A 15,219-nucleotide genomic window follows, 5' to 3' on the forward strand; every position below is an offset into this window, starting at 1 on the left:
ATTTTTTTTTCTTTTTTTTTTTTTTCCATTCTCTCGCTGAGACTGGAGTGCAGTGGCGCAATCTTGGCTCACTGCAACCTCCGCCTCCTGGGTTCGAGCCATTCTCCTGCCTCAGGGTCTGGAATAGCAGGGACTAAAGGCACGACACTACACCCAGCTAATTTTTGTATTTTTGGTGGAGATGGGGTTTCACCATGTTGGCCAGGATGGTCTCAATCTCTTGACCTTGTGATCCAACAGCCTTGACCTCCCCAACTGCTGGGATTACAGGCCACTGCGCCCGGCCAGTAACAGTGTGTTAAAACTTTATTTAACATGTTAGTTTCACAGTCATTTCAACTATGTAAAAATATACACACTAAGAAAACAAAAAAATAGTAAAAAATTTAGACCTAAAGAAACTTCAGAGGTGCCTCAGAGGTCTCCTCAGCTCCCCTAGAAATTAATCTGATGCTTTTGCAAACACCGCGACTGCATGAAGGGTGTGTGCAGGGACATCTGGAACTGGTCTCCTCACACTACCCCAAACCTCCCACACCCCTCAGCTCCCCTCCCCTAAACCCTCACCCCAGCCACACGCACCTCACATTTCCCTTCCTGCATCTCTAAGGACCCAGACAATCCAGGTCTCCTCCCTCTCCAGCCCCTGCACCCACCTCCCATGTCCCCTCCCCACAGAGGCCTCCAAGGATAAGAAGAAGCCCCCTCCTGCCTCCCCTCCCACAACAGCCTCACACACAAACACAAATCCACACTCTACACACACCTGTGCCCTCAGAGCTCCCTGCTCAGGATTGAGGGGATTCTAAGTGCTCACAGATGGCTCTCTCTCTCCCTCTCTCTCTCTCTCTCTCTCTCAGTCTCTCTCCATCAGTCTCTCTCAGTCTGTCTTATCTCTCTCAGTCTCTGTCTTGTCTCTCAGTCTCTCAGTCTTTCAGTCTCTCTCTCAGTGTCTGTCAGTCTTTCTCTCTGTCTGTCTCCCTCTCGTCTCTCTCAGTCTCTCTCTCACAGTCTCTCAGTCTCTGTCTCTCTCAGTCTCTGAGACTCTCTCAGTCTCTCTCTCAGTGTCTGTCAGTCTCTCTCTCTCTCTCTCTCTCTCTCTCTCTCTCTCTCTCTCTCTCTCTCTCTCTCTCTCTCTCTGTCTCTCTCTCTCTCTCTCTCTCTGACTGGCAGCTCACAGGGAGGCCCCGCCCCGCCGCGCTCACCTCTCCGCGGCACTAGGAACGTCTCGAAACCCTCGTAGTTGTGTCTGCAGAAGGTGTCCACCGCGGCCCGCCTCTGCTCCAGGATGTCCTTCCGGCTGTTCCAGGACTCCGCGACAGGCCGCCCCAGCTCCGTCACCGCCCGGAACTCCCCCACGTCGCTGTCGAAGCGCACGAACTCCTCCTGGTTATAGAAGTATCTTTCCAGGAGCCGCACCCGCTCCGTCCCGTTGAAGTGATGACACTCAGCCTTACGCTGCTCCAAGTAACGTGCTGTGGGGACACGAAGGATCCGGTCACAGGGGCGGCCTCAGGGAAAGACGCCGACAGCGACGCCGCCATCGGGGCTCCCTGGGCGGGTGCGGGCTCTGAGAACTTTGACCGGCCCCACCGGCAACCCCGGCCCCGCAGGCCAGGGGCTCCTCTTCTGTCTTCCTGAGGCGGACGGGGGCTGGGGGAAGGGAAAACCCCCTCTGATCCCAAGTCTTTTGGGCCCCCCTCCCGGCCTCCAGCCTGTTCTGGAGACCTCGAAGCAGGAGCTGAGGAAGATCCGCACCGCAGCCCGCGCCGCCTCCTCCTGGGAGCCTCCACCCAAAGACACTCTCTGCCGCTTCTCGCATCCCACAGGCTTTACTGGTTCCTTCAACAGCCCCCACCGCATTCATCCTGTGAACACTTCCTTAGTGACGACCTTGTGCCAAACGAGGAGACTTACATTGTCAATAGTATCAAATGTGGAATCACTACGGAAATCTGAGGCATCTTAGTGAAAAGTAATTGCAGCAGCATCACTGTTTGTGACTTAGAAGGGACAAGTCGTGAAAAGTTAATAGAGACAGTGAAGACCAACGACTCATGAAAATGCAGAAAAATACTGCAGAAGGCAAAACATAAATGTGAAGGTATTGAACTCGCACTGATAAACAGACTCAACAGGAAAGTGGTGGAATTTATGCAACTGTCTAGTTTTTTATAATGAAACAAGCAAAAATAAACCATAACAAACTGAATAGGAGTGGTGAGTGTATAGATGTGAGTCTAGAATTTTCAGGAAGCGCACAGTGTGAACCAGTGCTCTCAGCCTCGGAACTGTTGACATTTTGGACCAGATAATTCTTTGTTGGTGACGGAGGCTGCTGTGCACATGGCAGGTTCTATAGTAGTGCCCCTGGCTTCTACGCATTAAATATCAGGTGAAACCCCTGTTGTGACAACCAAAAATTGTTCCAAACATTGCCACACGTTCCCCATGGGAATGAGGGAAGGAGGGAAAGGGTGGTGAACTATGCCGGGGTAAGAACCATGGGTGTGAACCATGTGAAAAAAAAAAATCTGTGTGGAACAAGCCACTATTAGTTATGGAGCAGCTGAGAATTACATTGAAAAATATACATTGAAAATCTTGGTCCTACATAAAATGAATGATTTATTGAATTCTGATCCCAATACAGTGCTCTCTTTCCGGAAAATGAACTTGTTGAGAACCAAGATTTATTGATTTCCTTGCCTTACCAATCAGTCACCAAATCTTATCATTTATCTTTCATATCGTCTTCTTTCTTAGTTTCTCTGCCACTGGTCCACTAATTATCTGTAGTAATGAATCACAAGCATAGCTATTTGATTCTTAATTCCCCAACTAACTCACTTATTTCAGCCTGCCACTCCCAACATTAGTAGGATTGAAATTACCAGCCTTGGCTGAGGTAGAACTCTCCTTTTGTAGTCAAGTCCCCTCAGAAAGGGAGAAACCAAGAAAATAACAATCTCGTACAGACAGTTTACAAAAAAATGAGCAGGTCCCCAGACTTTGAGTAAGACCTTCTTCACGAAGCTCCCTTTGCCCTTTAGATGTGATGGCAGATAGGAGTGCCCCCTGGATCAAACAATGTGTATCTTTTTATTCTTAAATTATCTAAGCACTTTCTTTACAGACATAAAGTTAAAAAATAAACGTGTGAAGTCGCTGTCACTGTGTCTTCCATGGTTAGCCCTGCAATCCATGCTCATGTGTCCCACTTAGGTTTGACAGATTTGGCAAATAAAACCAGAGGATGCCCAGTGAAATCTGAATTGCCAATAAATTATGGGTGTGTATCTGAAATTCAGATTTAACTAGGAACCTGTGTTTTATTTGGCAACGCTAGCCCAACTTGCTAGTGAAACCTCAGAAGAAGGAGTGACAATACTTCCTTGTGTTCTTTAGCACATGCCATGATGGACATATAGAACTTTAACAATGAAAAATGCAACATGAATGAAAATGAAAATGAGCTCAGGTGGAGCTCCCTAAACATATGAACTAATGTTGGGTGAATCCATTTCTCTCTTTTTCACAAATGTGATGTATTTTCTCTAACATTTTCTTCTTTTTTAAATGCTTATTGGGTTATCGTCGGTCTCCTGTACTGTGGTGTAACTTCCTTGACAGTAGGGATCTTCTCTGTCTTTTTTTTTTTTTAAACGGAGTTTTGCTCTTGTTATTCAGGCCGGAGTGCAATGGCCCAATGTCAGCTCACTGCTACCTCCGCCTCCTAGGTTCAAGCAATTCTCCTGTCTCAGCCTCCCTAGTACCTGGGACTACAGGCATGCGCCACCATGCCCAGCTAATTTTTGTATTTTTAGTAGAGACGTGGTTTCACCATGTTGACCAGGATGGTCTCGATCTCTTGATCTTGTGATTCATCTGCCTCGGCCTCCCAACCTCTCTGTTTTAGTCAAATAGAATGATTTGAACCTAGAGGGGAGCTTAGTAAATAGTTGCTGTTGAGAAAAATAAGTGTGATTTACATGAATAAACCAGGGTTCTGGGAACTGATCACTGTGGGGATCCTGGAGAGCAAGAAGGGGCTGAAGTTCCAGCACCCTTTCATTTGATGTCACACTCTAACCCTTCTCTACCCTGTGAGAAATACAGGCAAACTTCTTCTTTCTCCTCTTTCTATTTGGTAGAAGAATTCACAGATAGAGAAACAGTGATTTAAGAAAAAAGAATTTTTTTTGAGACGGCGTCTCACTCTGTTGCCAGGCTGTAGTGCAGTGGCACAATCTTGGCTCACTGCAACATCTGTCTCCTGGGTTCAAGTGATTTTCCTGCCTCAGTCTCTCAAGCAGCTGGGATTACAGCACAGGCCACCATGCCCAGCTAATTTTTGTGATTTTAGGAGAGAGAAGGTTTCGTCATGTTAGCCATGATGGTCTCGATCTCTTGACCTCGTGATCTGCCTGTCTCGGCTTCCCAAAATGCTGGTATTACAGCTGTGAGCCATTGTGCCGGTCTAAAATTTTGTGATTAAGATTCATCTCTTTTTGCTTGGGTGCGGTGGTCACACCTATAATTGTAGCACATTGGCAGCCCAAGGCAGGAGGATTGCTTGAGTCCAGGAGCTTAAGGCCAGCCTGGGCAACATGGTAAAACCTCGAGTTTACCAAAATTACAAAACTGAGCTGGTGTTAGGTATGGTTGCCTGCCTGTAGACTTTGCTACTCTGGAGGCTGAGGAGGGAGGATCGCTTGAGCCTTAAAGGCAGAGGTTGCAGTGAGCCTGGATCACACACCTGCACTACAGCCTGGGTGATGGAGCCAGGCCTTGTCTTGAAAAGAAAAAAAAAATTATCTCTTTCAATGGATCTCATATGCTAATGCTGTGCAGCCATAAGAGATTATTGGAAATGATGGCAACATATCTGGGGGGGGGAATAGAGAGAAACTGGAGGAAGAGGGAAGCAGACATGGCTAATTAAGGAAAGCTGAGGGCACGATGGGGGAACCTATGAAATTTAGGACAATACCCAGTAAGACAATGAGTTCCCAGGACTTGCTCATTGACTTTCAGCCCTATGAGATGTTAACAATGTCCACATTCTCTCTATGACCCCACACATTATGAAATTTCTGATATTTGACCATTTACGACTTACAAAAAATAGAATTTCATATAATTTATCCTACGTTAGTTGAATCTCTTCTTGTGATGCCTAGTTAGAGTATGTAGGAGATGGAGGAGAAACTAGTACAGAAAGCTTAAAAACGATTCGTCAAAAACTAACCTGGGCCAGGTTTTCAGAGGATGCCTTAATTTCTTTAGGAACCAAAGACTATCTCATGAATGCTCTTTATCTGTAGGGTGACTCCAAGTACTAAAGATCTCAGCTTCAGCTCCAGGGATGTTTCCCCATAAGAAAGTAAGTGCACTAAGTATCACTTTTGTCAGAGAACCTACATACACTACAGGGATACAGGATATATAAACATTGGAGTTCAGAAAGAAAAGAAAGGAGATACTGGGGAGGCCCCCAGGTACATCCTCACATATGAGGAAGAGGGGTCAACACCAAAGGTCCTGTGGAGGATGTAACACAGGATCATCTAGAACAGACCCCTTGAATTCCCTTGACTCCCACAGAATTTTCAAAAGAAACCCTCCTTTTGTGTGACATAAGTCAGCATAATAAAGGGCAGTGCTGTATGGGGAATTTATTTTAGCATCCTTATTTCTACATCCTCTAAAGACCTTGAGGAAATGTGATGCAAAGGTTTTCCTGGTGGAAATTTGAGAAGAAATGGCCTGTATCGTGGCCCCTTACACAAGTCTCATGGAGACGGCAAGTAGCCAAGCTCCTTCTGTGGTGGAAATAATTTGGGATCCAATGATAAAGATGGGCAGTCTCTAAAGAAAACATCACAAATTGTTAAGGGACATGGCCTGGACACAATGTTAACAAAACTCCCTATTTTCCCCACCCCATAGTAGCTCAGCACCCACAATGTGCACTTACGTCGGGTGTCCCCAGCCAAAGCCAGTGGGGAGCTCAGCACCATCAGCGTCACTGTCAGCGCTGCCACGCAGGAGCCTCCAGGGAATCTCAGACACACCATGCTGGAGAACAGAACAGGACCAGGGGCCAGAGAAGCAGACAAGTCTCACTCAGGGAGAACTATGACCCCCCTCTATCCACATTCCAAATTATAGGGAGGAAGTTACAGATTTCCTTGCTCCTGGATTGGGTAATCTCTTGTTGAAGAACCAATCAGCATCTGAGATCAATAGCATCATCAGTTGCTGGTCAGAGATGCTGTATGAAGGTCCTCTTCAGAAACAATTTTCTTCTTTAAAGGATTGTTTCAAAGTACTTGAAAGGTTTGACACAACTGCATGTAAAACACTTTGATTGGGTCCCTACTGTGAGCCAGTTCTGTGCTGGTCAGTGATGTGTTCACAAGTTTGAGCCTTGCAAGAATATTTATTTCTCACTTGACAAGAGAACATTTGCAGGAGTGAGTGTGTGAGTGTTTAGGAGTAAAGGAGATGGAGGGAACATGGTTGCAAATCCAGAAACCTTTAATCTGGTCCTTACTGTACCATATCTTAATGTAGATTTGGGAAAATTGCTTCATGTCTAACAGTTGAAATGAAGGCTCTGCAATCTTTCATGTCTTTCAATAGTGGAAAATGCTGTGATACTGTGGACGCCTCAAGGAACAGCAGCCCGGGTATCTGATGATATGACAGAATGACAGCTGTTGACTGGAGAGTGTAATCTGTACCTATTTCCAGAAAGGGATGTCTCTAATAAGTTAAAGAAATTGAAAGTTAGTTGAGAATTTAATCTAAATAAAAAATATTTTTTCAAGTGTATTTCCTGATGCTGCCAAGTTTAGTGGCACCTCCAGAGCACACACAGGCAAGGGGCTTGCAGGGGCACCTATGTGCAAGGAAGTCTGAAGGTGCCTTTGTGTAGCACTTACCCTAACAACGTGAAAAGGTCAACTGTGCAACCAAAGCATTCAGGGGTCTGAGAGGTAGATCAAAGACAAAATCAGCTGTTGACAGAAAAACTCTGCTTTAAAATAACTAATATTTTATGTGAAGAGTGTTAAACCTCTTATTCCTGGTTCCCATTATGATTTCCTCATTTGATTGAGGCTATGGCCCTTTACTATTCCTCTTCTCTAGTTTTATCCTAAGGGAAGATATAAGAAGACTTTGCTAACTAATACGTTACAGAATTTTTAGGAAACAGAAGCCTATGGAAAAATCTATGAATTATATCAGCTGATGTAATCATATAATTTTTAACATGTAATTCTATATTTAGATAATTATACTTATTTTTTTGAGATGGAGTCTCTCTGTATCACTCAGCTAGAGTGCAGTGGTGCAACCTCAGCTCACTGCAACTTCTACCTCCCAGGTTCAAGAGATTCTTCTGCACCAGCCTCCCAAGTAGCTGAGACTACAGGCACATGCCATCATGCCTGGCTAATTTTTTGTATTTTTAGTAGAGATGGATTTCATCGTGTTAGCCAGGATGGACTCAATCTCCTTACTTTGTGATTTGCCTGCCTTGGCCTCCAAAGTGCTGGGATTACAGGTGTGAGCCACCATGCTCAGCCTATGCTTTATATCAATATAAATGTAGCATCTAAGATTCAGAATGAACTTCAAAGTACAGCAATACATATAAAGTTCTGCATGAATTAACACTCTATCACAGTTCTGATAGGCCCTCATTCCTTATGTGTGTTAGTGTTTCCCTAGAAACATTCTGCCATAAAAATGACTAAAATTTATTGAGCAATTTTTGAGCATTTTGCTTTGTATGCAGAATTGTACCAAGAGCCATACATCATATTTTTGTTCAATTCTCACATTAGCTCAGTGAATGAAAATACCCCTTTCATCCCTACAATTGGAGAGAATACAATGATGGAGATTAAACAACTTTTGCAAGGATAAAAGGCTAGTAACTAGTAATCTCGTAAACTCCAGATTGAACCAATGAATTATAATATGATTCCAAACCCCTCAAGTTCAGTCATTGTATTATACTACCTCATGTTCAATTTCTACAAAGAATTATATCCCTTATACTAAAATTACTTTTATCACTTTAATTCACAGCTGTGCAAATCAGTAAGACTATTTCTTTTAATGAATGGCAACATTTTATAGAGTTTGGGATAGATATTGTGTAGCAATTCTACTTCCTTCAAAAGACGCCCCTCATCACCATGGTTACTCTCTTCTGGAAATGACACAGTTTGGGTTTATTTTACCTAAGGACACCCATAACTCCTGCACAAATCTCCTTCTCATTAAAGATAATGACAGCCTCAACATTTCTAACTCCATTCTATTATGTTCAATCATTCTTTCCGATTTCACAGCACAAAGTAGTGCAAGTTTGGTCATGTCAGAATAGAAAAAAAATAGTGTCCTGTTTATTTTCGAAAAATACATTCCTGTTAATGTGAAAAGGTAACAATTTCTTGGAGAGGTTGGGTGGAAGTCACTATTGTCCCTGGATCTGAGAATAAACTGTGTTCCTACACTACAGTGATAATTCACTACGATTGACAATTGTTACTTGCAACCAGGACAATATCACACTTAATTTGATAATACAAAATCATAATTCGCTAATAAACTAACTAATCTTGACATGGTAATCTAGGAAATGAAGCTAAGTTTCATCTTAGTATTACAAGATAAAAGGGGTGGCAAAAATAAGTAAATGTACTAAAATATAGTTACAGAGAAACTTTCAAAACTTGTTCATATAAATTTGATGCACTATTTAAAAATCAAACACATTTATATTTAAAAAGACGGCCAATGGCAATGAACTAAATTCTGCATATTTTATACATTTGTGAGTAACAAGGGTGTTGTCTTAGTTCATTACGGTAGACGGGGTAATTTATAAAGAACACATGGAGGCTGAGAAGTCCAAGATGAAGACACAAGCAGGTTGAATGTCTGGCAAAGGGCATGGTCTCCCTTCCAAGATGGTGCCCTGCATCCTCCAGAGAGGGTGAATGCTGTGTACTCACATGGTAGAAGGTGGAAGGACAAGAGTCTAAAAACTGTGTGAAGCATTTTTTACAAGGGTCTTAATCCCATTCATGAATGAGGAGCCCTACCTGAATTTTAAAGGGGACACACTTATACTACAGCAGATGTGCATTTTTAAATTATGTATCTCACACTTGTCTTCAATATTCAATATTAGGATAGTTCAGGTTAAACAATGCAGCAACTGTCACCAAACCATCAATCATACAGGTGATCTCTAGGTTGAGCTTTTTCACTGAAAACAAGAGAAGAGTCTTCTCAACTCTGCCACGTGTGAGAGGTGTCAAATAAGAGAGCTTATTTCCTGAGGAAATGGCAATTAAATTGATTTCTGGAAGAAAGTGATTTTCAGTACAGTTCTATGGTTTCTGGTCTTGATGCATGAAACCATAGGTTTGCTTTTATGGGAAATAAATCTCAACATTCCCAGAACCAAACAAGTCAAATCAGAAGCACAGACTTGTTGAACTACAGGCAAATTGACATTGGTAGCATTACAGAATGTCCTGAGTCCTGCTGATTGTCACAGGTTGGGACTCACTTGTAACCCTGAAGGCTTGTGACACATTTTGGAAAAATAGGCTCTTTTGCTTATCAGCAAGCCTTAGTTATCATAGAATGTTTGACGCTTGTCCAAGTAGTCTCCAAATAATCTCAGGAGTTTTCAGAAAGCAAATACCACTAATCTAAAATTTAAAAAAAGCAGGTTACTAATCATTATATCTAAATCTGGAATTTAAGGTAAACAGCAGGTTATTAATCCTTATATCTAAATCTGGAACGTAATGTAAAAAGCAGGTTACTAATCCTTATATAGAAAGAAAAAATGATAAAAGCAATAAATGCATAAACAGGACCAGTTTCTTACCATGGAAGGTACGCGTCCTGAACAGAAGACTACGCCATTTAAAGGCCTTCTTAGTGTTCATCACACTTGACAGGACCCTTTCCAGTAAGATCTCAGCCATGTCCTCCATTGAGGAACTTTGGTAGAGCCAATCATTACACCATGACACTATCTAGTCAGTTGACAGGACTTCTTCAACTTCCAAATGTCATTCTTTGACTTAACTGAGCTGTTTTATAACAGAATGCTTGCCGTTGCACAGTTATCGAGAGAACAGCTAGAATTCCCATAGGCCTTTCTACTAAAATTCTATGTACGAAACATTTTTGTTTCTCTTTCTAGATCTTATGTTAATTGTGCTGTGGTAAGTATCCACCTATCTATCCAGTACACAGTAGGACAGATTATTTTTCAAAATTTCATTTTTTTGTTCCACCAGCCCACTCCCCAGTGACTGCAGTATGGACAGTGAAGAACTGGATGAATGTGTTGAACTGTACCAACCTCTTTACAATCTGTCCTGTAAAGTGTGTGCCTGGTTTCTGGCTTATTTTATTTAAAATAAATAATAAAACCATTTAGCAGTTATTTTTCTAATAGTTCATCCTTGTAGACAATTTATCAACTTGGAAAAGTAAACTTACTAGTACTTATTTATGTTAACAACATTTAACTTAAATAAAATCAACTTATATATGTGCAAAAGAATTAACTATTCCTCCTGTCATGACATCTCTTCCTACCCTGTGTGCCCGTCAAACAAAGCAACTCTCAATATCATACAGCAACTTTGAGAAAAATAAAGCATACGAACCACATTAACTATTGCTGGCATCCCTATTTTGGTCATGCGTTCATTCAAGGGATTACACCACAAGATAAAGACGCAAACTTGATTCTATTATGCATCCATTAGAGATGCTAAAGATGACCTGGGTGTAAATGATACTCTGTCGGTATCCATAGTTCAGAATTTTGGACTTGACCTTAAAGAGGTATCTAGTCAATTGTTAGAACAAGAACCAGCTAATAAAATCTAAGCCACAGCTGTATTGTTAACCAGAGGGAAATACTTTATAATAACCACAGCAGAAGATAACATAAGGCTTATTAGAAATTCTAAGTTTTCCAGAAGTGACGAATCCTGATTGCTATTAAAATTTCTAAAGCTATAAAAAACAAACAAACAAAAAAGCACAACAAGAATCCATTCTAAAAGCAATTGGTTCCGCCATCTAGGCAAAATGCACAGGTGTGGGTTTATTTTCTCTCCAGAACAGGGATTAAACACTGAATTCTTCTAACTGTCAACATTTCCTTTGGTGGTATTGCTGATACTAATTTCAATGTCATTAACACTGACCATGGTTTTTTCACTTATAGATTTACAGCCATGATCTATATAGCACCATGGTGCAAAGCCTGGCTCCTCCCAAAGTTCCTCAGTGGAGGACGTTATTAAAATCTTACTGGAGAGAGTCCTATCAAGTCTGATGAATACTAATATGACCTTTAAATGGAACAGTCTTCTGTTGAGGATACATATCCTCCATGGTAAGAAGAAATTTATCCCATTTATCCATTTATTGTTATTATTTTTCCTTAGTAAATTTACACCGCCAAAAACCAATTTGTGTTCCCATATGGGCAATTGATTGGAGTGTTTATCTAGACAGACTCTAGACCTAATCCTTTCCAAAGGGCCCACCTCCTATTCCTATTACATTGGGGATTAGGATTGAACATATGATTGGGAGAGAACACACACAGTTAGTCTATAACATCTTTTTTGGAGACATATCGGTTCAAGTCCTTTGCCCATTTTTTAATTAAGTTATTTGTTTGTTTTGTTGTCTGTTTTGCTCTTGAGTTGTGTGAGTTCCTTGTATATTTTGAAATTAGCCCTTATCAAATGCAAGGTTTGCAAATATTTTCTTCAATTCTGCAGGTTATCTTTTCATTCTGTTTATTGTTTGCTATGCAAAAGCTTTTTAGTTTGAATTATGCTGAATAAAATAAGGCAGTTACAGAAAGACAAATATTGCATAATTCCTTTTATATGAGGTATCTAAAATAGTCAAACTCATAGAAGCAGAGAATACAATAGTAGTTAACAAGAGCTGGGGGCTGGGGTAAACAGTTGTCGTTAAAAGTCTATAAAGTGCCTATAATCCCAGCACTTTGGGAGGCCGAGGCGAGTGGGTCACTAGGTCAAGAGATCGAGACCATCCTGGTCAACATGGGGATGGCACACTCCAGCCTGGGTAATAAGAGCAAAACTCTGTCTCAAAAAAAAAAAGTCTATAAGGTGTTGTTTTGCTGGATGAATAAGTTCTAGAGATCTGCTAGTCAACATGTTTAACATAAGATCTGCCTATAGTTAACAAAATGATATTGTGTACTTCAAAATTTGTTCAGACTTGTTTTGTGGCCTAACATCTGATCTATCCTGGAGAAAGTTCAGTGTGTGCTTGAGAAGAATTGTGTTTTATCTAAAAAATGCTAAAGAATTTACCAAAACGCTGTTAGAACTAATAAATGAATAAAGGAAAGTTGCAGCACATGAAATCAACACACGAAAATCAGTAGTAATTAAACTAACAATAAACTAATCAAAAAAGAAATCAAGAAAACAATCTCATTTGCAATATCTACAAACAATATAAAATTCATATGGAACCACATAAAAAGCCTGAATAGCTAAGACAATCTTGAGCAAAAAAACAAAACGGGAGATATTACACCACTTGACTTCAAACTATATTACAAAGCTATAGTAATTAAAACGTCATGGTACTGGCATAAAAATAGACACATCAACCAATGAAATAGAATAGAGAGCCCAGAAATGAAGCTACTTATTTATGACCAAGTTATTTTCAATAAAGATGTCAAGAACACACAATGGGAAAAGAACAGTTTCTTCAATTAACAGTGCTGAGAGAACTAGATATTCACATGCAGAATAAAACTGGACCTTTACCTCACACCATATACAAAAATCAACTAATAATAAAATACCTGAAACTGAAAAAATACTAGGAAAAAAATAGAGAGAGAAACCATACAACATTGGTCTGGACAATGATTTCTTTTTTATTTGATCCCAAAAGCTCAGGCAACAAAATTAAAAAATAGACAAATGAGATTACATCATATTAAAATGCTTCTACACAACAAAGAAAATTATTAACAGAATGAAGAGACAACCTACAGGATGGGCAAAAATATTTCCAAGCAATACGTCTGATGAAGTGTTAACATCAAAAATATATTAGGAACTCTCAATAGCAAAAAAAAAAAAAGATGATTTAAAAATAAGCAAAGAATATGAATAAACATTTCTAAAAAGTGGACATTTACATGTTTACATGGTCAACAGGTATATGAAAAAATGCTTAACATCACTAATCATTAGGGAAAAACAAATTAAAGCCACAATGAGGTATCACCTCACACCAAAAGAATGGTTCTTATTGAAAAGGTAAAAGATAAGTGTTGGTGAGGATGTGGAGAAAAGGTAACACTTGTGGGGCACAGTGGCTCATGCCTGTAATACCAGCACTTTCAGAGGCCAAGGTGGGCCAATTGCCTGAGGTCAGGAGTTGGAGATCAGCCTGGGCAACACAGTGAAACCCCGTCTCTGCTAAAAAATAAAAATAAAAAATTAGGCAGGCGTGGCAGCATGTGCCTGTAGTCCCAGCTAGTCAAGAGACTGAGGCAGGAGAATGGCTTGAACCCTGGAGGCAGAAGTTGCAGTGAGCCGAGATCATGCCATGGCATTCCAGTCTGGGTGATAGAGTGAGACTTCATCTTAAAAAAAGGGGGGCTGGGGGACAGAGGAGTGCTTGTACACTGTTGGTGGAAATGTAAATTAGTATAGCCATTATTAAAAACTGTATGGAAGTTCTTGAAAAAGGTAAAAGTAGAACTACCATATGATCCAGCAATTGCATTTCTGGGTGTATATCCTAAGGGCTAAAATCAGTACGTTGAAGCGATATCTGCACTCTGGTGTTCATTACAATGTCACTTATAAAAGCCAAGATACAGAATCAATCTACGTGTCCGTTAACTGACAAATTTTTTAATGTGGTATATATAAAGAATACATTCTGTATAACAGAATAACATATAGCCTTTAAAAAGAAGGCCATTCTGTCATTTGTAACAACATGAATGAACCTAGAGGACATGCTAAGTGAAATAAGCTAGACATTTCTAAGTGAAATAAAACAAATACTGCATATTCTCACTTATATGTGAAAACAGTCAAACTCATAGAAGCAGAGAATAGAATAGTGGTTACCAGAGGCTGCAGATTGAGAGGAATGGGAAGACGTTAGTTGAAGAGTATAAAGTAGCAGATAGACAGGTGGAATAAATGAAAAGTTTTTAAGGTAGTGGTCAAATGAATTAGATCCTACTTTTAAGTAGATTCTATACAGACAAAAGAGTGCATTGAAATTACAGACATATAAATTAATATAAAAATGTTGCAAGATCTACAACATACTATAAAAAACAAGACATATCTATAAAAACAATCAAACACAATTTGGTGTCATTAATTTTTAAGACAAAACAAAAATGGTTAAAATTAGGTATAAACTTAAATTTACAAGAAGGAAGCATTTCTATAGATGTGAGTTCCAGAGGAAGTGAAACTCAGAACACAGAGGAAGGGTCATGTCTCAGGTTGGCTATAGACTCACTGGGGAACAGGAACTATCATGAATAACGTGTGTGCAGCAAGCAGGGGGAAGTGAAAACAGAGATAATAGAGGGGAGTCTGACTAGAATTGAAAGGCCCCCTTATATAATGCTGGGAGATCAGAGTGGATGTGCACAGCTGAAGTTCAATAGGAAAGGCATTGAAAATGTGGCAAAGACATGACATCTTTCAGAAAGATGTGGATGGATGCAGGAAAAATATCAAGTAGCAAAGCTTTTACAATCCAAGGTTAGTTATGAGGGATTGGACACAGGGATCAGTGTGGTGACAACAGGAGTGGATGACGGGAGTACCACGCTCCTTTTGGATTTCCGGATATGCGCTAGAACTGGTACATGATGAATAAGGGAGGAACAGAAGGTGTTCTAGAAAGAATATCTTTTCTTTCCTTTTGTAGATAACACCCGCAGGGATCAATCTTCCTATCCATCTGTGTGTTGTTTCTTTCCTTCTGGTTGAGACATTTTGTAGAAAAACAAGAGAGATTTGCCGGAAATCCTCACCCCTTCACAAATAGTTGTTGCTGTCTTTTCTATAACCAATAGGGATAGAGAACGAAACAACATCACTTATCTCC

General features: G+C 40.5%; 1 protein-coding gene across 1 annotated transcript in view; it reads right to left on the reverse strand.

Annotated features, from left to right (window-relative positions):
* CAJA-DRB1 (HLA class II histocompatibility antigen, DRB1-13 beta chain-like) overlaps window positions 1-6,186 on the reverse strand; it is a 74,164-nt gene extending 67,978 nt beyond the window's left edge. Inside the window, 1 exon segment of the mRNA NM_001267752.2 lies at window positions 5,981-6,186. Within this exon segment, the coding sequence (NP_001254681.2) occupies window positions 5,981-6,080 (100 nt within the window). The 5' untranslated portion in view covers window positions 6,081-6,186.
* Window positions 6,187-15,219: the final 9,033 nt, after the last annotated feature.

The sequence above is a fragment of the Callithrix jacchus genome, chromosome 4 (assembly GCF_049354715.1).
Source record: "Callithrix jacchus isolate 240 chromosome 4, calJac240_pri, whole genome shotgun sequence".
Lineage (NCBI taxonomy): Eukaryota > Metazoa > Chordata > Mammalia > Primates > Cebidae > Callithrix > Callithrix jacchus.